Genomic DNA, 23,394 nt, shown 5'->3' with positions numbered 1-23,394 from the left:
TCGCTTATTTTAGTCCTTGTCAGTGCGTTCTACACAGCAGCAACAGCAACAGCAACAGCAACACAGCTAGTCGTAAATCTCCGAGTGGCTTATCTACAACAAAACTGCGCGCATTTTTTTAATTCGCTGAGCAAAAAAATATGCAAAAGTAAAAGCAGCAAAAAAAAAACTTACAGCAGCTTACAAACAGCAAAAAGTAGCAAGCTAAATATTAATGTTTATTTAAAATTAGGCACATGTTTGTTAACATTGCGTATACTTAATGCATGCAAATATTAAACGCAAAAGTTAAGAAATATGCGCGCTCACTTGTCAGGCAAACAAATTGAAATAAAACAGAGCTGTGCACAGCAGACTTTGGTAGACCTCGCTCATAATAGAAGCTTGGAAATATATAGAAAGAAAAGAAACTTGCAAACTATTTGCTCTAATTTGCTTTGCAGCTAAACTTAAAAATATTTAAATTTTATAAGCTGCCTTCATTAGCATAAATCGTAAGATAAAAGTTCAAAAGAGTTGGAATAATTAAATAATTGTAAGCAATCAAATTAGTTTTCATATGCGGCGACTGAAATCAATCAATCAAATATGCTTTAAATTATTTTATTAACTCCAAACGCTGCTCTCCTCTATTTTAACAACATTTATAAGCTTATGATAGTTAAGACTAACACTGCTGCTTTATAAACTTAATTAACATTGAGAGACTTCATAAGAAACAACTTAAGCAAGTTGCAAGGCACAGACAACATTCCAACTAATCCAAAGAGCTTTTGTGCTTGAACTAAACTGAGTAGAGAAATATTTAAAATTTTAATTGAAGCATCAATTTAAAACCGCAAGCTAAATATAAAAATTATTTAGCTAAATTTAACGTCTCTTTTTAGTAGCAGGTCATTAATCATCAGCTATACGACGAGTCGACAGCTTGTCAACTGCGACAAACAGAAGCAAATTCAAGCGCTTATATTTTTAGCTTGATAAACGAGATATGCCCCAAGTTTGGCTTTATAAGCAAAATAAAAACCTTTTACTTGTATTATGACGCGGCTTTTATTAACACACATCAGTCAGTCAGTTAGTCAGTCAAGCGGCTCCGACACACAAAGCACTGCAATTGTTTTAGTTTTGCAATTAGCAGTGATTTTATTGGTCAGACGCACAGGCATAAATTATGCTAAATTTTGTATACGCAAAAAAAAGAACAAGAAAATAATTGCATGCAAATTTATTTTAATGCATATTTAGCCGCGTAATTACTGCAAATTTGCGTTTCATTTAATGAACCAAAGCCAGACCGTAACAAAAATAATGAAGAGCAGCAACAGCAACAGCAACAACAACAAAAAGGACAAACCGTCTGGCTGGGCAAAGCAAACAGCTTATAACTCCCAGTTGACAATGTAAGCTTTATTATTTGGTCATTTGTAAAAAATGCGACGTTGGCAAAAGCCCAGAGAGCCCAAACGAGAGGTTGAGAGCGTGGATTTTAATTTTTGAAAACTTGTCGACCCTTTTATTATTATTTTACCTTTTGGCCAACGGATTTGAGCTGATTGATCCCTTGGGGACATTGCGGGCACTTGGCGTAATTAATTTTTCGTATTTGGATTTGGCGCATAGGCAACGCAGACGCGACACGACCAAATGCAAGCAACAGTCAAATTGACACGTAATTATATTTGTGTTAATGATGTTATCAAAAGTCAATTAATTATTATACAAAAAATTCATACAAAATTTGACGCCGAGCTTTAATTAAAATATTTCGTTGTGTATTGCATGCTGTGATTTTTAATGTTTCCATTGAAAACGCATTAGCCATTTCACTTTTTTTTGTTTTGTGAAGAGTCATTCAACTCACGTTGACGCGACACGCGACGCCAAACAGCTGCTGCTACCGAAAAAAAACAAAAAAAAATCTGATTGCGCGTCATTAAATTTTATAAGCTTTAAGTGGCGATTAGTCGCGTTTTTTAACACGCGTAAAAAAACTGGTAATGCAAGCTAAAGTCATAAAAAACAAATAAAAATTAAATGCAGCAGCGTAAAAAGGTGTGAACTAATAGTTTGATTTAGCGTCAAACTATAAAATTTTAATTTTATTAAGCATACGCAGCGTTTGAACTGCAAGCGTCTGAGCTAAGTGACTAGCGGGTTGGGCTGTCTGTCTGTCTGTCTGTCTGCTCATCATACTTTGAGTCTGCACGTGCTTGTCTCGTTTGAGTCTGAGCGCTGTCGTTACCATGAAGTAGACGGAATGCATTCAGTATGAATTACTATTAATGGCATACAGTACAAATTGAATTTATTTGCATGACGACGTCAATTAAATGCATGTAAAACTCAATCGCCAATGACACTCTACAGCGATCCCAAAAGCTGCTCACTGTCTCGCTCTCCCTTAATGAGTTGCCAAATGGCTGTTAAAAATTGCAGCTGCTGCTGCTGGCCTGTAACATTGACAGGCAACATTGATAAAAGTGATAACTGATTCGATTCGATTCGATTTGCTTGGCTTAATGACCAAACCATTATGGGCGTGAGTCCGCCAGCGCTTTAAGCTCTTAGCATCAAAGTTTTTTAATCAAACTTACAAATGAAATTACAAGTTTTTTTGCTACATAAATAAAATGTAATATATATATATTTATAAGGCGCTGCATGTTGCATTTAAGCACAAGGCACATTAACAATTATGAGTTTGCTTTTGAGGCGCCCGAACTCTATAGTTGGAACTTGAAAGTAAAGCTGTGCGCCTTTTGTTTCAAACCGCCAACAGTTTTGTATGGCTGCACTACTGCTGGCGTTTTTTTCTTTTTATATAAAGCGTGTCTTGACTTTGCCTCATTTCCAGTTTTACTTTTGAAGTTTTTAATTCTTTTGAATCTTAATGACTTCTCGTAATAAGTTTTCATTTCTCGTAATTTCTTAGGTTAATAGAATCTTTGCAGCTTCGGCTGCTACAGCTGCCGTGTTCAAAGTACAGTGGGGCGCAGTCTAAAGCAATTTTTAAAATAAAATAAACGCGCAGCCTACAGCACAAAATGAATTAAAATTATTTGTGCTAAGCCGCAACTCTTACTCTTATTAAAAGCAATTGAGCTAAGTGCGCTTTCAAATCGAACCCACTGTATGTACACTGCTCATTGAAACTTTTGTGCTGGCAGCAGCGGCAAAAAAAAAAAATAATACATAGTATAAAATAAAATAATAAGAGCAGAGGCAAGCATTATTATGAAGTTGACACAAAGTCAGTCAGCAGCAGCAGCAGCGGCAGCAGCAGAGAGAACTGCCAGGCACAAGGCAGACGATAATAATGACAACGACGATGACGATGTAAAGTCCTGGCTAGCAACCAAGACAGGGGGCGGGCAACGCAGCATTCCACGGCAAATGAATGCTACCCAAGAGGAAGCTCTCCAAATGCATAAAAGTCGACTACATAAAACGCAGCACGACCACAGTTGACATTTATGCGAACTGCGATCTCTGGCTTAAAGCGGCCTGCCCGCAAAATTAAGCAAAGAGAAAGAAAATAAAAATACAAGTAACAAAAGAAGAAAAAAGAGCTTAAGCCGTCTTGCAAGAAAAACGCAAGCGTGAGCTGCGTTAAATACTTCAAGCCGCAGCGTCAGCTAATCCGGCATTGTCGTCATGCTTTTGCGTTAGCTAATCATAAATTCAAAAGCGGCAAAAGTGCAATGCGAGTAACAATTAGCTTATTAAATACGCGCTAGCTGCAAAACAAAAGCGACCAGGGCAGCAATGCATGCAATACTAAGCAGCAAAAGTTAAACAAAAGCGAGCTGCAGCAACATTTGCTTGTTTAAAGTTCACTATTTATGCAGTTTAGATTTTTATTTTGCTGCTCAAGTGTATTTCATAGTCGTCTGTGTTCACAACTGCAACCTTATCGCTTGTTTTCCCTTGAGCTTTTCACGCATAATTCATTCAAATGACGCCCAAAAGCAACCAAGAGCGCGCTATCTAATGACCAAAGGGAAAACTGGCAGCAAATGTTAACTGCCTTGCTTGCTTGCTTGTTGGCCAGCAAAATGTTGCTAATTAATGAAATTGATATGAAAATTATGCTGTGACAAAATTTTAGCTATAAGTGTGCCCACGCTAATTGAAACTTAATGTTACTTGATTTACTTTAGTGCTGGCTGCTGTTTGCTAAAAAATATAAATTCTTATTATTATTATTTTCTATACCGTACTTCAACTTCCTTCAATGTTTCTCTCTCTCTATCTCTCTCTTTGCAGTTGTTGTGACATTTTGGCAACATAAAACGCACTGGCGCCAAAGCAGACGCCATTTTTGCTGCTCGACAAAATGGCGACAACATTGCCGCTTGCAACTCGAACGGAAATATGCAGGCCATTGCTATTGCTGCTGCTGCTGACTGTTTGCATTGGCGCCGCCGCAGCGCGAGGTAAAAATAGATTACAATATTTTTTATTATTATTTAACATACAAATATATCACAAACTGTAGCTACACACACACATGTATATATAATAAACACTTGTGCAAACAAAAGCGCAGTAATATTTCTGATTGTTTGTACACGAAAAATATATACACAATATAGTAGTAGTTGGCAGCAGCTTTTTGCGAAAAACTAATTACCTATCAAAGTCACATACGTTGGCCAACGCTGTAGACTCTGTACGTTAAATTTAAAGAGGTCTTTTAGTTGGCAGCAGCGCATAGTGCAAACATATTCTAAATCAGTTTGTTTTTTTGTCTCTGTCTGTTAATTTATTATAATGTTGCTACAGCGTTCTCAACTGTCGGCTGTGTTCGTCTTTGTTTTCACAACTTTTTGCACTGCACACTAAAAAGCGCAGCGCGCTGCTTTGTGCAAATAAATAATTTTAATTAAAATGTCCACAGTAAGTCAAAAAATAACTAAACAAAAATTATATGTTAAGGCTATAACGCCAAAAGGCAGACAACAATTAAAATGGGAAATTAAATATATTTTATTTTTATAAAAACAAAAGAGCTGCTCTATAAAAATGCGCTAATCCTTCGGCTACAACGCATTTCTTTATACTTAAAAAATAGCACTAAATCGCTGCATTTAAAAGCGCAGTTGTTCATTAAAATGTTTTATATAGCTTTACAGTTATTTATTTTATTTCTGCCGCAAAGCGCTTTATACTTTTTCAATCAGGTTAATAAAACTTAAACTGCTAATAACAAAATCAGCTCACGTGTTTACTAGTGAAAGCAGCGCTGCAACTGACCAAAAGCATCGCAGCTGAGAATATTGCATATTGTATTTCAATCGTTAAATTAGAATAAATTCTTAATTGAATAATAGCTTAATTGTGGAATCATTTAATAAGAATTTGTTTAACTTGTCTAGAGTTTTAATGTAGAAAAATTCAATAGAATATTATTCCTTTGCTAATAAGAATTTTCTAATAAGAATTTATTTAATTTGTCTAGAGTTTTAATGTAGAAAAATTCAATAGAATATTATTGATATGCTTTAAATGAATTTTTTTGGTATATGCCAAATATTTATAATAAAAATAGTTTATACATAGTTAAGTCATTTGTTAGCAAAGGCCATGAAAGTCTACACTTTATATGTTGAACTATGAACTATAAACAATGTATTAGCAGCTTATATATGTTAACAACTTAAATCAATTTAAAACCAACAATAGCAGTATTTGAAATTGCTTTTAGCCATAAGCCATAGCACTGCATTTTTATTTAAAAAGTATATATAATTTTCCAATGAATTTAAGCTTTTGCCTCTGACTGTGACTCGCCTGGAAATCACACTCAGTTGCACAAGCTGTTTGCTTTTTGATTTGTTGCTAAACGTGATTTGCATGCCACACTGTGTGCAACGTTTAGTGTCGCAGTTACAATTTTTTGTTGTTGTTGTTGTGCGCTTAAGTTTAAATAATAGTTTGCTTTTAGCTAAAGGACAACACAGCAAGCAATGCAAATTGAATAAGCCCTTGGTGTGATAATAATCCAAATTTGCCCAAGTGTCTTTGCCTGCTGTTTGGCAAATTTAACTGCAATAAATGGCGCTTAATGGCAGCAGACGGAGAGTCGCAACTCTCTCTCTGGAGTAACAGGGCGAAATCAATGAATGGAAATCTGCAAGCGAATGAGTGCAAAGCAATTTAGAAATTGCCAAAAATGTTGCTGCTGCCCCAAAGCCTTTGGCCCCCAGAGTTAGTGCCTCTGGCTGCTTTTGCTAACGTTTTGTTTGCAAGCTTTTGCTGCCTGTTTGCCTCTTGCTAATGACAGGCATCAACGCAATAAATGCTGCCTCTTGCCAGTCTGTTGCAGCAGCAGATGACAAAAGCAAATTTAGATTCTTTGCAGAGGTAACTCTGCTGCAATTGCCTCAACTGTAAATCATAGCATCGTTGGGCTTTCAACTTTAATTGATATGCTACTGTCTTACACCAGTAGCAGCAGCAGTAATTTGTAATTACGATTAAGCGCAGTCCGACTCAGTCAGCAATAATAACAAGGCTATAAGTTACAAGAGCCCCAAGCGTAGAGCGAGCTAAGCTAATTGAAAATGATCGCTGATGCTGATGCGCCAGTGGCATGCAACAGGCCACAGCAAAAAAGAAAAGAACGCTTAACTAAAGTAGACATTTAGTTGGCATTACAGCAACGCCTACAGAGCAACGCTACACTGCAAGAAAATGTGCGCAGACTACGCTTATTACGATCGACTATAAGCAACAACTTTACTTTAAGTGTGGCAACAAACTTGTTGCGGCAACAGCAATTTATAGCAGAAAAACAAACTGACTGTAAATTGATATTGCAACAGCAACAGCTGCAGTGGCAATGGCAGTGGCAACAGCAGCGCCTGCGTATGGGTTGTCAGCTCTAATCTAAATAAGCGATTTGTCTACGCGTAACTTTTGCCTTAACCAGCAGTGTGGCATGCAGCCTGACTAAATAATAATTTGTATAATTTATGCTTTGCAGTGAAGGAATCTGCTCATATCGCCATAAGAATATCTAGCGACTGTTATGCGCATAAATAATTAACACGTGCATTTCTGTTTTGGTTTGCAATTTCAAACTTGCAAGCTTGTTAGCATTCTTTTACTTTATGGCAATGACTTGACTAGGCAAATTACGTAGCTTAAGCTCGTTAGTACCAAAGGGGCATTGTCTACTATGTTTTAAAAGCTAGACCAAGTACAAGGCTATTTAACTTCCGTTAGCCCTTAAGCTAAAGTCTTTTGTTCAAGCAGCACTAGTCTAGGCTCTCAACACGCTTAAGAGTGTCTGTGTCTTGTTGTTAATGAACTCTCAACAGGCAGCAGCAGCAGCAGCAACAACAACAACTACAATAATAAACTTGCTCTTTAATCAAGTTCAAAATTAACCAAAGCATTGCATGTCCAAATAGTTATTCAAGCTGCTAAGCCAATTATATACAAGATGACATAATGTGGTCATTTGTATTGGCCTGTAGTTATTAAGTCTGCTCTGTACTAAGACAAGACAGTTGCAGTTGCAGTTGCAATTGGCATTACAGTTGAGGTTTAGTATGTCATAAGCTTAGTTGAGACTCTGTAGTTAATAATTTATATTTAGGCATTTAGTTATGCGGTAAAAGCAACAACAGCTTCAAAATAAAAATGCATGTAAATGAATTAATGTTGTAGTTAGTTGCTTAAGAATATTTTTAAATTTAGAGATAAAGTATACGAACTTGTTAGAGCTTTGTAGATTTTATTTAAGCATTCAATTTAAAGTTGCAGTTTAATGCTTTTGAATATTTTTTAATTTTTTGTTACATATTTATTTACTAACAATAAGAGCTCTTTAATATTTGCTTACAACTGTTTGTTGCTGCTATGTAACATGAGTTGGAGTATGTCAAACATTCTCAGCTCGCTCGCTCGTCTCGGCAGCAAATCAGTAACTTGCCGCCTGCTGTTCTAATATCCACACGCACTGCATGCCGCATTGAACAAATTTTAACTCATTGTTGGCAATTCATTGTGGCGCCTCTTAGCGGCGCGCTGCTCTCAAGTAAGCTCTGTGTGTGTTATGGCCACACAACAGTCGATATGCTAACGTTAGCTATCTTGACTCAGGCTCAAGCTGAGGCATTGTAGCCGCGAGTGGGCGCAAACAATACACATGCATAAGAGTCAGTGTGTGTGTGTGAGCAAACACACACATTCGCACACAAGTATAATTCCATAGAATTGCTCTGCTGCTGTTGTAACTGTTATTATTCTTGTGGCATTGTTGCAGCTTAATTGAAAATATTGTAAGTAACAAGTTTGTGTATCTGTGTGTGTGTGTGTGTGTGTGTGTGTAACTTGCAGCGCACTAAATGAAATTAATTGAAGACCCACAGGCTAAGCACACACACACACACACAGCGGCAAAGTTTTCACTCTCACTCCAGCTGCCGTGTTTCTTAATGTTAACTAACGTAACTTAAACGAGTTTATAAATTTTAATGCTCAATAGCTAACGGCTATTGGCGCTTGTACAATGCTAAAAGAACTTGCCTACAGTTATCTGAATGCGGCTGCTCAACATTTTCTATTATAAACTAAAACATAAGCTTCAGCTTGAGCTTGAGCTTGCATGTTTAATAAAGCAGCTGACATGTGTTTAGCTAATGTTGGCTTTAGCGCTGTGACTTTTTATGTTTATAACTATGCCATGCAGCAATCCATTACATGTCCGTGGAGTCAGCCTAATATAGTAGTGGACGCACCCAAACTGTCTGCTAACATGCCATAATCCTATGCCAACAAGCATAAAACTGAGTTCAGTTCTCGCATATGATAATAGCCGAAGCAGGTCAACGCAAAATGAAGTTGAGTAGTAGTCGTAGTAGTTGGAGCAGGCGATCAACAGCGACAGAGACACGCACAGAGACTAAACAAAATGGCACGTCCTTGCGCACAGGAACAAACTGCGTGTGTCCTTAGCTAGTTCTAGTTGTGCGTACTTTTGTCTGCAAGGCTTTCGGCTTTCATTATAATTTTCAGTCGCGCACATTGTTTTAGCGCGTGTTCGTGTGCTTTTATGAGTCAGTGTAAAGCTCTCTGTCTGTGTGTGTGTGTCTCTGCTAGTAAATGCAATTAAATTAAATATTAAACTTAATTACACGTAGCAGGAACTAACACGCAGCATTTGACTCCAGGGAGCTACGTTGTCATTCTAGTCATCGTCGACGCTCCTTTGGCCTGTCAAATATGACAACGCTCAATAATGCAGCATGATTGTAGGAAATAATGAAAGTCAATTGTTAGCCTAGACCAACTAGAAGAAGGCCCACGTGCTGCTCTACTCTTTCTATCTACATATATTTATAGTAGGTCAGGCTTCTGCCTACCCTAAGCTCTACTCCTTGCTCTAACCGTAATGACAATGTTGCTTTCATTTTGTTGCCAGCCAAGGCAGCTGCCTTGTTAATTGAATTTAATGTAGTTTAATTGAGACGAACGTGATTGTAACTAAAAGCGCTTTATGTTTAATTTAGCAGCAAACGACAGCCAGCCAGCAGCCAGCAGCCAAGCAGGCTAACAGACTAGTCTTGGTCTGGACCAAGTGGCTCTTCAAACTACTTAGTTGACATGATAAATGCTGATTGCTTTCAAGTTCTTGAAATTCAAATTAATTGACGCTCAAATTGCAGTCTATTTCCCTAGATAAATTTGACATGGCAAAGCATTTAAATATTTAATACTTTTTTCTTTTGCTTTCTCTCTGTGTGTTGTAACAAACTGTCAGCAAGTTGATCAAACAAATAAATTATGCAATGCCAAAACGCAAAGCTTGCTGCCAAAAGACGCCCGCTGCGTATGAGTAATGTTTTGGACACTGGACATTTTCATTTCAAGGACATTTTTGCAATATTAAAAGCTGCTCGAGCGCAGCGCAGCGCGAAATTCAAACGCAGCTGCCGCATCGCATTGCCAATGTTGCAACTTCAACACTAACGACAGCTGCTTGAATTAGTGTGCAATTTTTATTTTTTTTTAACAATTTTATTATAATTTCTTTTCTTTTTGTGCTGAACGGCATGTCTAAAAGAAGCGAGAAGATAAACTTGGCCAAAGGCGAAGACTGCATGCTCTTAAAAAGAGTGAGTGTGTGGTTTGTGTATTAGCTAATATAAGCATGAGTATAAGTAAATTGTCTTAGCTAAAGAAAAACTAAGAAGTCATAGGGCCTTATTACTTTTTCTATTTTTTATGTCTGGCGTAAGCGAGACAATTGTGTGTATGAGTCTTGTTTATGATTGTTCTGCTACTTAAGTTAAGTTGGCTTAAAACCTAAGAGCTAGAGTAATACATTTCAATACCCTTTGCAAGCACGTGGCAAATAAAAAATACTACAAGCTGCATAATAAATTGTATTTTTTTTGGCCTGGTCAATGGACAACGGCTAAGACAGTTGCGACAGAAATAGACATACACTTTACACTAAATACAGCCTTAGAGACACACACACACACACACATATATATACAGCACATTGAGCAATATGAAAGCCAACGAGCGAAATGCCACCAGACGCAAATGAAATTAGTGCTTGGCCCAAAGGGCGTCGAGAGCGACGAAAAGGCGACTAACTTGCCAAGCAGCACAAAAATCCAAATATCATATTTACAACATTCAAACAGCTACAGCTACAGCTACAAAGTATGCGAAAAGAGATAGCAATAGTTAGAGAAGCGAGAGAGAGAGAGACTGAACTTATGCAAGTTGTCGGTATGCAAGAGCAAATACCAAATGGCAAATGTCAAAATGAAAACTGACATTTGAATTTCCACTTTCTTTTTCCTTTCTTATTTTTTTTTTTTTTGTCTGTTCGCTAACAAATTGCCTGACATTTTATGCAGCAGAAATAGTTTCAATATTAAAGATATTTTTTTTAGCAATAACTAATAACGGGCTACAAATTATATAAAGATTTGCACAGGGCACAGGGACATGCACTTAAAAGGTCAAAATGTCTAAAGTTTTAATAACCAATTAATTGGCCAACAACAAGCAAAAATAAAAAACTTACCCAAATGCGCCCAAAGCGTAGAATTTAAATGCCAAACTAAGTTGTCCCTGGTCAGTCGCAAGCTCGAGCTTTAACCAAATTTGTTTTCACTTCGCCGCTCTCTCTCTCTCTCTCACTCACTATCAGTCTCCTGTGTATTTTTCGCTGTAAAAAGAATCAACAAAACATTGTTTCAATTTATCAAATTAAAATTAAATTGCCAGCAGCGCACACAAGCTTCAAGCCCTTAACAATTGCCAACTTTTTTTCGCGCAATATTGTTTTTTTGTATTTTTTTTGTAGCTGCCCAACGAAGCAAAGCTAATGTTGAGCCATGCTTTTTATTAGATTGCTGCCCAATAAATATTTAATTATAAAATGAATAGAAAAATGTTAATTACTATTTGTCATTTGCTTAGTGTTCGTGTCTCTCTGTGTGGCAAGTGTCCAATTTTCAAAATGGCAACGTGCCTTCATACATTTTATGCTTTTATAACTACATTTAGCATACGATAATGTGCTTTAATGCTGAAAATTGAAAACAGCACAGACACAGAGTTCAACACACACACACACGTATATATATGTGCACATTTTTGGCGTGGCTCATTCACATGTATGTGGGCGTGGCCCTATCCAAAACTATTTGCGGCCATGCTCTGCGGTCAGCACTGTGGCCGTAGGCTTGTTATGGCTGTCCGCCTGTTGGGCGCCGCATAAGTTTGCGGTCGCTCCTTTCATTTCATTTTGCATAAGTTCTAAAGTACACATCATATATAATTAAAATCGCAAAACGCTCGAATTTCCCCAAAACGTTATGAGCCATTTTACAGTGCGAGGGCGGGGACGTGGGTTTTTATGTAGTTTAAATGTCTGTGTACAAGCATATAAATATTTACATTAAGATTTTATGTTTGTTTGCCTAACACGCACCCAAGCGTTGTATTAAATTAGTTTATTGGATTTATGTTGCATTATTTTAAGTTTTCGCCACTTTACATAAATTTAATTGCTATGAAAACTTGTTTAAAATACGCTACATTTAATGTTATGCAGCAAACTATACAATTTAGCCATTTTCATACACAAAATGTTTATTAATAGAAAATTAATATTGCTCTGATTAGATATGTTATAGCTAGCAAGCAATTTAATTAAAATTTTATAGTTGAGCAAATAACAAATGAAAACTTTGTCATAACTTTATTAAATCTCTACCAATTTTTTTATGCTAAAAATGCATTTGTATTTATTGTTGCCACCGCCGCCTAAAACATTGAAACAAATATTTGCTCTGAAATTATTTAAATTGAAATAGCCGCAAATAAAAAATAAAAATTGTATTTTAAATATGATGCACACACATTCATAAACAATGTGATAAAATCCAATATTTCATCTGAAAATGATTTAAAAATGTTTTAAGCTAATATGAGTTGAAATTGCCGGCTTAGTGGGCAACGCATACTTGCACATTAGCCATAATTAAGCTTTATGGGCAATAGATTTAAGGCAAATATACTTTTTTTCAGGCAGCATTTGAGCTGACTGGCAGCAGTGCCATAAAGCATGGGGCATGCTCCAAATAACAAGCAACGAGTGACTGATGCAAATTTATGCCTAGGCCTTGCCTGGATGAGGTCTAAATTTTTAGACGCGCGCTTACAATGTTTTTTGCCAGATTTGCATGAGGCAACAACATGTTACAGACACGCCCAAAAAAGCGACAGAAAAAAACATTGTGGCAAATAGAGTTGTGGCAGCAGCAACAACAACAACAACATGCTATACACAATTCATTTTCAAAATGAATTTGTTCCGCTGTAACGGCCATAAATGCATTTAAATTTATTGGAATGCGCGACAACAGGCAAAAGAAGTAGAAGTAGCATGAGTAGAGAGTAGAGCAAAGAAAAAAGTATATATATATATATACGCTCTCCACCATTGAATGACAATAAATTATCAATTTTATTTTGACAGCGCGAAAAATCCCGCAGCAGAAAACGCGCACAAAAATTGTACGACAGAAATTTTTGAGCAAAATATATGCCAAGCGGGGCATTTGTGACAGGAAGTTTCAGTTCAATGGTTTGTTCCAGCGGCCGATTCGCAATTACCCTCAACAAAAATAATAGACATAAATATGCTATGCAGATAGCAATTGATGTAGCTCATTGTAAACTATATTAATTTATATGCTTAAGCGGCATAAGGCTTAAACCAAAGCAAACGTAGGGTAAAGGACGAAGGCAAACGACTAGGGTATACACTTTGATAAAGATAAGCACAAGGACACTCAGTTTTAAAACACACCATTAACATTATAATCATGCAAGTGTATAGCAAAAGATTCAACAACTGTTATTCATTGCAGATCTTTCATCATCGTCAGTCTATATGCGCGCTAATCCTGCTGCTGTTGCTGCTGATGCCTTCTACTGTCCACATGAAGGTCTGTTTCCCGATGACTATGACTGCCGCATCTACTATCGCTGTGAGCTGCGCACCAGCTACTATATCAAGCCCTATATGTTTGCTTGCCGAGAGGGCACAGTTTTCTCGCCATCGCTGCAATTGTGTATGCCACCCATGTTGGCTGGACGTCCGGAATGTGCACACCACATGAACGAAATTGATAGCAGCGCCGAGGCTGACAGTCAATTGCCAGATGAGGGGTTACAACATAACAGAAATATCGCTAGCGCCTGGCAGCAGGCAGCCAATAGACTGCGCACCTATGCCAGTACTAATCATTTGCCCGCCAATTATGGCATGACAGGCATGAAAGGCGTTTCAGTCATTTCGTTTACGAGCTCATCATCATTACGCTCAGCGGACGCGGAGCTGGCGGGAGTTGCATGTGCGGGTGATGGCTTTATGAGCGATCCAGCTGATTGTACAGTCTTCTATCGTTGCATCTCCAATGGCCGTGGCTATAATAGAATTGGTTTTCGCTGTTCCGATGGCACTGCTTGGGATGAATCACTCCAATCTTGCAATCATATGCTTGATGTTCGTGCAAATGGCGGCTGTCGCAATCAGCCGGCGCCTCTAAGCGATAACGTTGATCAAACCTCAACGCAGTCTTCGCAAACGAGCCATCAGAACTCCACATCCGCTTCATCCAGTAGTCAGCAAAGCTCCTCCTCAAACTCATCCTCGTCGAGCTCCACAAGTTCGTCTACATCTAGCAGCAGCAGCTCCAATCATGAGTCTTCTACTTCAAGCAACAATCAACAGTCCAATAGTCAATCTACGAGCAGCACAGAAAGCTCAAGCAGCGGCAATCAGCAATCGAATTCATCGCAGGGAAGTCAAAACTCTAGCAGCAATCAATCTGCGAACAACAATCAAAGCAGTCAGTCTTCCTCTTCAAGCGGCAATCAAGGTTCCAGCAACAATCAAAATCAAGGCTCCAGCTCAAGCAGCAACCAGAACTCTAGCAATCAAAGCTCAAGCAACAATCAAAACCAAGGCTCAAGCAACAATCAAAATCAAGGCTCCAGCTCAAGCTCAAACAGCAATCAAAGCTCAAACAACAATCAAAACCAAGGCTCCAGCTCAAGCTCAAACAGCAATCAAAGCTCAAACAGCAATCAAAACCAAGGCTCCAGCTCAAGCTCAAACAACAATCAGAATGCCAGCAATCAAAGCTCAAACAGCAATCAGACTGAAAGTGCCAGTAATCAAAGCTCCAACAGCAACCAAAATCAAAACTCTGGTAGCAACCAGAGCTCTTCGAGCAATCAATCTGCCAGCGGCTCCAATAACCAATCACAGCAGAATCATAATGCCACAAGCTCAAGCGAATGTGAAACAGAGAATACCTACATACCAGAAAGCAGTGATTGCGCCAAGTTTTATAGATGTCGCTTGAATGATGATGGGGTTTTGGAGAAAGTACAATTTACTTGTGGTCCAGGAACTATATGGAGTCAAGAAGAAATAGTTTGTGTACAGCCCAATGATGATCAAAAGAAGCAATGTAATATGCAATCAAGCTCAAATAATAGCACTAGCAGTTCAAACAATCAAAGCAATAACAGCAGCTCAAATCAAGAGTCCGGTAATCAATCAAGCAATCAATCTAATAACTCTAGCTCCAATCAATCAAGCAACCAGTCGAGCAGCTCCAGCTCTAATTCTAACAACAATCAAACCAGTTCAAGCCAGCAAGAGTCCTCCAATTCAAACAATAACCAAAGCTCCTCTTCCAATCAGTCGTCCAGCAATCAAAACTCAACATCCACGTCAACTACCACTCAAAAGCCTTCGAACCCTGATGGAGAATGTGAAAGCAGCGAAACATATTTGCCAGACAAAGTGGATTGTGCTCGCTTCTATCGCTGTGTTGATAATGATAAGGGCGGCTTTGATAAGATCGCATTTGATTGCGCACCGGGTACCGTTTGGGATCCTGACTCCAAGGGCTGCAATCATCCAACTGATGTTCAAAAAGACCAATGCAAGGCAATGGCTAATGGAAATCAAGGCTCATCGTCTAACCAGGCCTCTTCCTCAAACGGAAGTTCATCATCTAATCAAGGCTCATCATCAAGCCAAGGATCGTCCTCCAATCAAGGGTCATCTTCAAACCAGGGATCATCTTCGAATCAAAGCTCATCATCTACTCAAGGATCATCATCTAATCAAAGCTCTTCTTCTAATCAAGGCTCATCATCCAATCAAGGCTCAGCATCCAACCAGGGCTCTTCCTCAAGCGAAAGTTCTTCATCTAATCAAGGCTCATCATCAAACCAAGGATCATCCTCTAATCAAGGATCATCATCAAACCAAGGATCATCTTCTAATCAAAGCTCGTCCTCAAACCAAGGATCCTCTTCAAATCAAAGCTCATCCTCTAACCAGGGCTCTTCATCTAATCAGGGATCTTCCTCTAATGAAAACTCTTCATCTAATCAGAGCTCATCATCAAATCAAGGTTCGTCCTCCAATCAAGGATCATCTTCAAACCAAGGATCAACCTCTAATCAAGGCTCATCATCTAATGAAGGCTCATCATCCAACCAAGGGTCATCCTCTAATCAAGAATCATCCTCTAATCAAAGCTCATCATCAAATCAAGGATCGTCGTCCAATCAAGGGTCATCTTCAAACCAAGGATCATCTTCTAATGAAGGTTCATCCTCAAACCAAGAGTCGTCCTCCAATCAAGGGTCTTCATCAAATCAAGGATCCTCTTCTAATCAAAGCTCGTCCTCAAACCAAGGATCCTCTTCAAATCAAGGTTCATCATCTAATCAAGGCTCTTCATCTAATCAAGGATCATCCTCAAATCAAAGCTCTTCATCCAATCAATCATCGTCTTCCAATCAAGGTTCTTCGTCCTCTAACCAAGGATCCTCTTCTAGCAATCAAACAACTTCATCAACAACTCAAAAGCCGTTTAAGCCAGCGGAGAAATGTGAAAGCGAAGATACTTTCTTGGCTGACAATGAAAATTGCTCAAAATTCTATAGATGTGTTGACAATGGCAAAGGTGGATTTATGAAAGTTTCATTTACTTGTCCGCCAAAAACAATTTGGCATCCAGAGGCCAACAGCTGCGATCATCCCGAAGAAATTGATATGAATAAACTAAAGTGTAAACAGGGCAATGGACAACAAACTGGTGGCTCCTCAACAAGCACCAGCTCATCTTCGAATAGCACCTCAAGTACAAGCAGTAGCAGCAGCAATAATAACAATCAATCCTCATCATCAAATAGCACTACAACTCAGGAATCAAGTTCTTCTAGTACCTCTACAACGACTACAACAAGTTCGACCAGCTCTGCATCTGAAGATTGTACGGTAAATGGACAATTTGTAGGGGATAAGAACGATTGCGCCAAGTTCTATCGTTGCGTAGATAATGATAGAGGAGGCTTTAGTAAGGTGTCATTTAGCTGCGGTCCTGGCACCGTTTGGGATGGGGAGCTGCAAGCCTGTAATCATGCCTGGGCCGTTAAAGACAAAAGCTGTGGCAACAGCATGACCACACAGCGCCCAGCAAGCGCCAGTACGACAACAAGTCAAGGTTCAACCCAAAGTGGCTTTCCATCATCAACCACAATGCGACCATCCACAATAAAACCTACCACACAGACTCAGATTTCCACCACTCCGTCCAATGTTATCAATATGTGCAAAGCTGAAGGCTTTATTGGTGATCCTCAGAACTGTGCAAAGTTTTATCGTTGCATTGATAATGGTAAAGGTGGCTTCAGTCAAATTCCTTTCCATTGCGGAGCCGGCACGGTGTGGGATCAAGATTTGCAAACGTGCAATCATGATTTGAATATGTGCAATCCAAGCACAACTGAAAACAATGGGGGCTTCAGCACTACAGAGTCTGGAAAGGTTCCCTGTGATAATACAACTGCGAAGCCCACAGAGAGCACTACAATGCCTAGCACGACCATAGCTACAACTACAACAATGCGGCCAACTGAAACAACAATGTGGACTACTACAACTGATAATTCGTTTCCAACTACAACTATAATGCCAGATTCTAGTACAACAATGAAGCCAATAGAAACAACTACATCAGAAACTACAACGGATAATTCGTTCCCAACTACAACTATGATGCCAACTTCATCAACAACAAAAGTTCCCAATCTAGATCCGGGAACCGAATGTACTGGAGAAGGTTTCATGCCAGATCCTAACAACTGCCGCAAATTCTATCGCTGTCAAAGAAATAAAGATGGTAGCACATTCTCTAAGCATGAATTCATGTGCGCTAAAAATACGGCTTGGAATGCTGATTTACAGACTTGTGACCATGCGGAGAATGTGTCTGGATGCGCGGGTCAGACTACAGAAGAGCCAACAAAGCCGACCACTGAATATCCAACAAAGCCGACTACTGAATACCCCACAAAGCCGACTACCGAATACCCCACAAAGCCGACTACTGAATATCCAACAAAGCCGACTACCGAATACCCAACTAAACCAACTACTGAATATCCAACTAAACCAACTACTGAATACCCAACAAAGCCGACTACTGAGTATCCAACAAAACCGACAACTGAATACCCAACTAAACCAACTACTGAGTATCCAACAAAGCCGACTACTGAATATCCAACAAAACCGACTACTGAATATCCAACAAAACCGACTACTGAATATCCAACAAAGCCGACTACTGAATATCCCACAAAACCGACTACCGAATACCCAAACAAACCAACTACTGAATATCCAACAAAGCCGACCACTGAATACCCAACTAAGCCGACTACTGACTATCCAACAAAGCCGACTACCGAATCTTATACAGAAACTGCCACAGGCACGACTGGCTTCACCACATCAGCGCCAGGTTACACGCCCACAACACTTGCCACAGAAACGACAACTGAAGAAATAATGAGCACCACTATGCAGCCGCAAATCAATTTCACATGCCCATCTGAGGGCTTCCATGCTGATCCAAAGAACTGCAGCATTTACTATCGCTGCACACCCAATGGCAACAGCTATCAAGTTTACCAATTCAAGTGCCCGCGTGGCACAGTCTGGGACTCATCGGTGGAGACATGCAACCATGCTGATCAAGTTTCGGGTAACTGCTCCTCGGGCGCCATTACTTCAACAACACCAAGCGGTACTACAATGGAAACAACAAGCAATGGACGACCTATAGAAACTACAACGATTTTGCCAAACTCCACTGAAAGTCCAGCCGAAACAACAACCAATTTGCCAAATTCCACTGAACGTCCAGCCGAGACAACAACTAACTTTCCAAGTTCCAGTGAACGTCCAGCCGAAACAACAACCAACTTGCCGAACTCCAGTGAACGTCCAGCCGAGACAACAACTGACATGCCTGTAACAACTCAAAATCCAATAGAAACCACAACAAATATAATCGAGACAACAACCACGACTCAACCAAAACCTACCGAAAAGCCAGCAGGCAATAGTAGCGCGCCCTGTCCTGAAACTACAGAAGAGCAAAGCCTCTTTGTGTGTCCCTCAGGCTTCCGCAGACACGCTAAACAATGCGGAGTATTCTATCAATGCATGGAGAATGAGAAGTCAAATCTAAACATTGTATTGTTCCAATGTCCCAATGGCACTGTGTACGACGAATCAGCTTGTCGTTGTGCCAAGCCTGCGCCAAACGATACTTGCAACAACAAGGATACCTCGCGTGCACATTTGTACGATGAGGACGTAAAGCATAATAATATGGTAAGAGATTATTAAATAAATTAAATATTTAGCTAATTTACTTCATTTTCTAGGTGCAAATACGTTCGACAACAACACTATGCCCGGAGGTGGGACACTTTGCTTTGAACAATGATGAATGCAGCCAGGTGTTTGTCAAGTGTGGTTATGCGCAGCAAACTGGACGCATGGAAGGCCAAATCTATCGCTGCCCACAAGGTTTTACCTACTGGAATGTGAGTCGCCGCTGTGAGCCTGGTAAAAAACTAGCAAGCTGCACTGCAGCCACATATAATGTGGGAGATAATGTGCCACTGGAGTGGATCAACTTGGGCCATAGACGTCGCAATCTACGTATTTAAAGAGCATTTAGTTAGTTTAAGTTTAAAGCCAAGGCAATTGTTTGCTGCGCAGGATTACGTCTGCGCTTGCCTGCGCAACAAATGATGAGCCTAAAATAAGACTAGCTTACGTATTAGAGCAATTACATTAACTTAAGCAAATGGGTAACAAACAAATATATATAAATATATATATATATTCTATGGTGTTGGTACTGTTTGAGATCAGACAGATCTTGTAGCTTTTTTACACATTAATTGTATTTATATTTAAAGCAACGTTCTGAACGCCATATACATACATACAATATAGCTTAGTCTATGCTTAAATTTTATAATAAATTAAAGAATAATATACAAGCAATGAACACAAGCTGCAGCTTATGGCAATCATTTCTTTCGTTTCGCCACTGGCGGCGCTGACGGATTGTCGCCTTTATAGAACTCTTTGAGCAAAGCCATGGCCTCCTCGGAGCGCACACCGCCTGTAATGCTAATGCGCTGGCCAACCACCTCTGCCACATCGACGACGGTCTTGCCACCAAATCGATCGTTTTCACAGCCATAGATGATCTCTTTGACGGCTAGCGTATGCAAGGCAGCGGAGCACATAATGCACGGCTCCACTGTAACCACGACGCTAATTTCGCTGAACACCTGGCGAGCCGGCAAACGCTTTTCGCGGCAGTAGGCCAAGGTATCATCAATGCAGATGAACTCTGCATGACGTGTGGCATTCCTGTGCACATTCACCTGATTGCTACCGCGTGCAATAACCTTGTCGTTGTAGATGAAAACACAGCCGACAGGCACCTCGCCAGCGTCACGTGCTCGACGTGCTTCTGCTATAGCTTCCTCCATAAACGCGGCCATTTAGCATGGAAATTTTTATTATACTTATTTCAAATGCAATTTGCGAAAACAAAACTTGTTGTGTCGCCACGACACAGAACAGCTGATGAACAGCCAGCAAAGTAGTTGGCAGCACTATGTGTACGCTTTCCAATACTGTTTTTAATACTTATAAAATTGCTTAAAATTAAAAAAAATTAAATTATAATACTTACTATGCCTGATTGCGCATAAATTTAATAATGTCATTTTCCTGTAGGAATGCCTGCGCCTTTTCGGGCCAACAGTTGTTGTTCCGTGATCTTGGACTCGGATGCGCCATACGTAGCACCGATACTCCTTTCTTGCAATATGTGGATTTCTTTAACGTTCCATGTACATAATCTCCCACTGCGATAATAATTTGTGGCTTTATTAGTTCCAGTTGCATGTCCAAGGCTCGCAAACAGGCATCGCGTATTTGTGCCTTGTAAGAACCTTTTAGTTCACTGGGTGTAATATTGACGCCAGCCTCATTGAAGAACGCCAGCGGGCAAAAGTTGTGTACAAAGCACTGCTTTGAAAATATATCCAGACTACCGTCAGCCAAACGTTCAAATAAATCCCAAAGACGTACACCGCTTGGCTCCTCTCGCTTGCAATCAAGTCCTTGGATAATACGCTTGGAATGCAGCAGAGGCGGTTGCAGAACATCGCCGAAGATTTGCATTTTATCTCGCACAGTTTTAACATTACCAAAGGCCACCTAAGTGCCATCAAAGAAAAATATTTAGTTATAGAACCATAAGTGGGCGGGCAGTACTTACTCCTGTTTGGCACATTCCATTCGGCCCAGGATTCATGCCTATAAATATGACTTTTTTTGGTTCGTTTAAATAACGACGTAAATACGCAGAATGCAATGTTTCTGCATATACAATAGGATTGTATATATGTGTTATCTCCGGTGGTTTTTCAAAACTGTCCAGTTCGCCATTCAAATTACATTCAATTTCATAAAAACGCAGCCAAAACGGCTTTCCAAATAACTCTGATATTATAATGCCTGGTACCATAGACACTTTTGGAGCTAACTGGTCAGATTCTGCTGCTTTTCGCTCTAACTTTCTTTTTAACATTTTACAGAAACTCCAAAACTTTTATTTGCAAAGCAAAAAAAAACATGAAGTTGGGGGCTGTTGGCTTTTTTAAATATTGCTATCGATAATCATTCTCACCTGTTTAACGTTGAAAGCTGTTATCGATTGTACCACAGCTGTTGCTGAAAATAAACAAAGACAAAACGCAAATGCATACAAATTAAAGAAAACTATTAATTGATGCGCCAAAATGAGCTCCTGGCGCGAAAGTCTTACTAGCTTGCCCACCACAGTGGCTCAATTCGTGAACGACAGTGCTTCCACAGCTTCCAGCTATTTGCACTCGCATTCCTCAACAGATGTATCAGGTCCAGAAGAAAGTGCACCTCAGCATTCAGACTACAGGGCGTTGCCTATACCCGCATCACTGGTAAAGGAGCAATGGCGTCTGATCTTTACCTCAGATGCCAATATACAGGATTTGCAGGCAGCCATAGCACACTGCCGTGACTTGGTTTTGCTGAGTGGCGAATGCAGTGAAGAACGTCTTTGGCTGGTGCGTCACTTGGTGGATTTGCGCTACTCGCTGCAGGAACTGGAGGAGGCACAAGCTTGCGTCAACGATGATGTGGTGGTCATGAATGCCATTAAGTCGGTGGTGGGTCATCATTTCGTTCCACACCATCTGGGAACCAAGAATCGTTTGCAAACAGCAGCTAAGCGCTACTACTGCGACCACTGCACCAGCATAATTTGGCGTCTGGTGCAGCCTGCTTATATTTGCAGCGATTGCGGTTATTTGGTTCATCAAAAGTGCATAGATAGCGTCGTGCGTGTGTGTGCCCATGTGCTGGCCTCGGAGCGACAGTTTCCCATCATTGAAATCTGCCCGGAAATAGGCTTGGCGGCGCAACGCTATAAATGCGCCGAGTGTGCAACATTGCTTAACTTTAGTAAGTAAACCGTGTACTTGAAAAACAGGCTAGTCACGTTTGCTGCTTGCAGAGAACTCCTGGATTGAGCCACGCCTATGTGACTATCGTGGGCTATACTACTGTCCCGCATGCCATTGGAATGATAACTGCATAGTGCCTGCTCGCATGGTCAACAATTGGGACTTTACACCTAGACGTGTCTCCCGCACAGCGTTGCAAGAGATACAGCTTTTCCTGGATAAACCGCTTATACGTTTGGAAGAAGAGAATCCCAAGCTGTTTGTATTCCTTGAAAAATTATGCGCTGTTAAAAAGCTTCGACAGAATCTGATACACATGCGTCATTATCTTGCCGCCTGCAAAGGCGCTGTAGAGCAAAAGCTTGTGGATCAACAGCTGGCTGGGCGCCGTCACTTGGTCCAGTCCAATGAATTCTATGCACTTAGGGATCTCATGCAAGTTGAGAACGGCGCCTTAGCTGAGTTTCTACAGAGTTGCTTCAAGACATTTGGACAACATATACGCAACTGTGATATGTGCCTGGCTAAGGCCTATATCTGTGAAATTTGCAGCAATAATGAAGTCATCTTTCCTTTTGATGATGGCTGCATAAAATGTGATCAATGCAACTCCATTTATCATCGCGTTTGTCTAACGCGCAAGAATATGATTTGTCCCAAGTGTGTACGCATACAGGAGCGGCGACTTCAATTAGAACGTGCTACAGACGCTCAACTAGAGGACGATGAGGTCGATCACTGCTAACTCTTGTTTTAAACTGTACCAATAAATATCTGTGTCTTCTACTTTATATACTGTTTGACTTTTGGAGGAGGAGGCTATACATTAAAGTTGGCTGCATGCCATGAAACTGTTAATAATAATATCCAAGCTGTTTTGTTTCATTTTGTTTATTTACATTTTGAAAAGCAAACTAAGTCTAATTG

General features: G+C 39.8%; 4 protein-coding genes across 4 annotated transcripts in view; 2 read left to right on the top strand and 2 right to left on the bottom strand.

The window, feature by feature from the left end:
- Positions 1-19,739, top strand: part of LOC108604216 (serine-rich adhesin for platelets) — a 61,560-nt gene extending 41,821 nt beyond the window's left edge. Inside the window, exons 2-3 of the mRNA XM_017993581.2 lie at positions 13,416-19,261; positions 19,315-19,739. Coding sequence (XP_017849070.1) covers positions 13,439-19,261; positions 19,315-19,602 — 6,111 coding nt within the window. The 5' untranslated portion in view covers positions 13,416-13,438 and the 3' untranslated portion in view covers positions 19,603-19,739. The remainder of the gene's footprint in view (positions 1-13,415; positions 19,262-19,314) is intronic.
- Positions 19,740-19,944: 205 nt separating this feature from the next.
- Positions 19,945-20,466, bottom strand: LOC108604218 (tRNA-specific adenosine deaminase 2). Its single transcript, XM_017993583.2, has one exon. It carries the CDS (start codon positions 20,452-20,454, stop codon positions 19,972-19,974), a length of 483 nt encoding a protein of 160 aa, XP_017849072.1. The 5' UTR covers positions 20,455-20,466; the 3' UTR covers positions 19,945-19,971.
- Positions 20,467-20,588: 122 nt separating this feature from the next.
- LOC108604217 (single-strand selective monofunctional uracil-DNA glycosylase) lies at positions 20,589-21,568 on the bottom strand. Its single transcript, XM_017993582.1, has 2 exons — positions 21,240-21,568; positions 20,589-21,178 (listed from the first exon to the last, which is right to left on the bottom strand). Exons 1-2 carry the CDS (start codon positions 21,549-21,551, stop codon positions 20,648-20,650), a joined length of 843 nt encoding a protein of 280 aa, XP_017849071.1. The 5' UTR covers positions 21,552-21,568; the 3' UTR covers positions 20,589-20,647.
- Positions 21,569-21,684: 116 nt separating this feature from the next.
- Positions 21,685-23,325, top strand: LOC108602088 (differentially expressed in FDCP 8 homolog). Its single transcript, XM_017990112.1, has 2 exons — positions 21,685-22,465; positions 22,518-23,325. The coding sequence occupies exons 1-2, from the start codon at positions 21,763-21,765 to the stop codon at positions 23,210-23,212; spliced, it is 1,398 nt and encodes a 465-aa protein (XP_017845601.1). The 5' UTR covers positions 21,685-21,762; the 3' UTR covers positions 23,213-23,325.
- Positions 23,326-23,394: the final 69 nt, after the last annotated feature.

Source organism: Drosophila busckii, chromosome 3R (genome assembly GCF_011750605.1).
Source record: "Drosophila busckii strain San Diego stock center, stock number 13000-0081.31 chromosome 3R, ASM1175060v1, whole genome shotgun sequence".
NCBI lineage: Eukaryota > Metazoa > Arthropoda > Insecta > Diptera > Drosophilidae > Drosophila > Drosophila busckii.
This window is presented reverse-complemented; position numbering and strand designations above follow the sequence as displayed.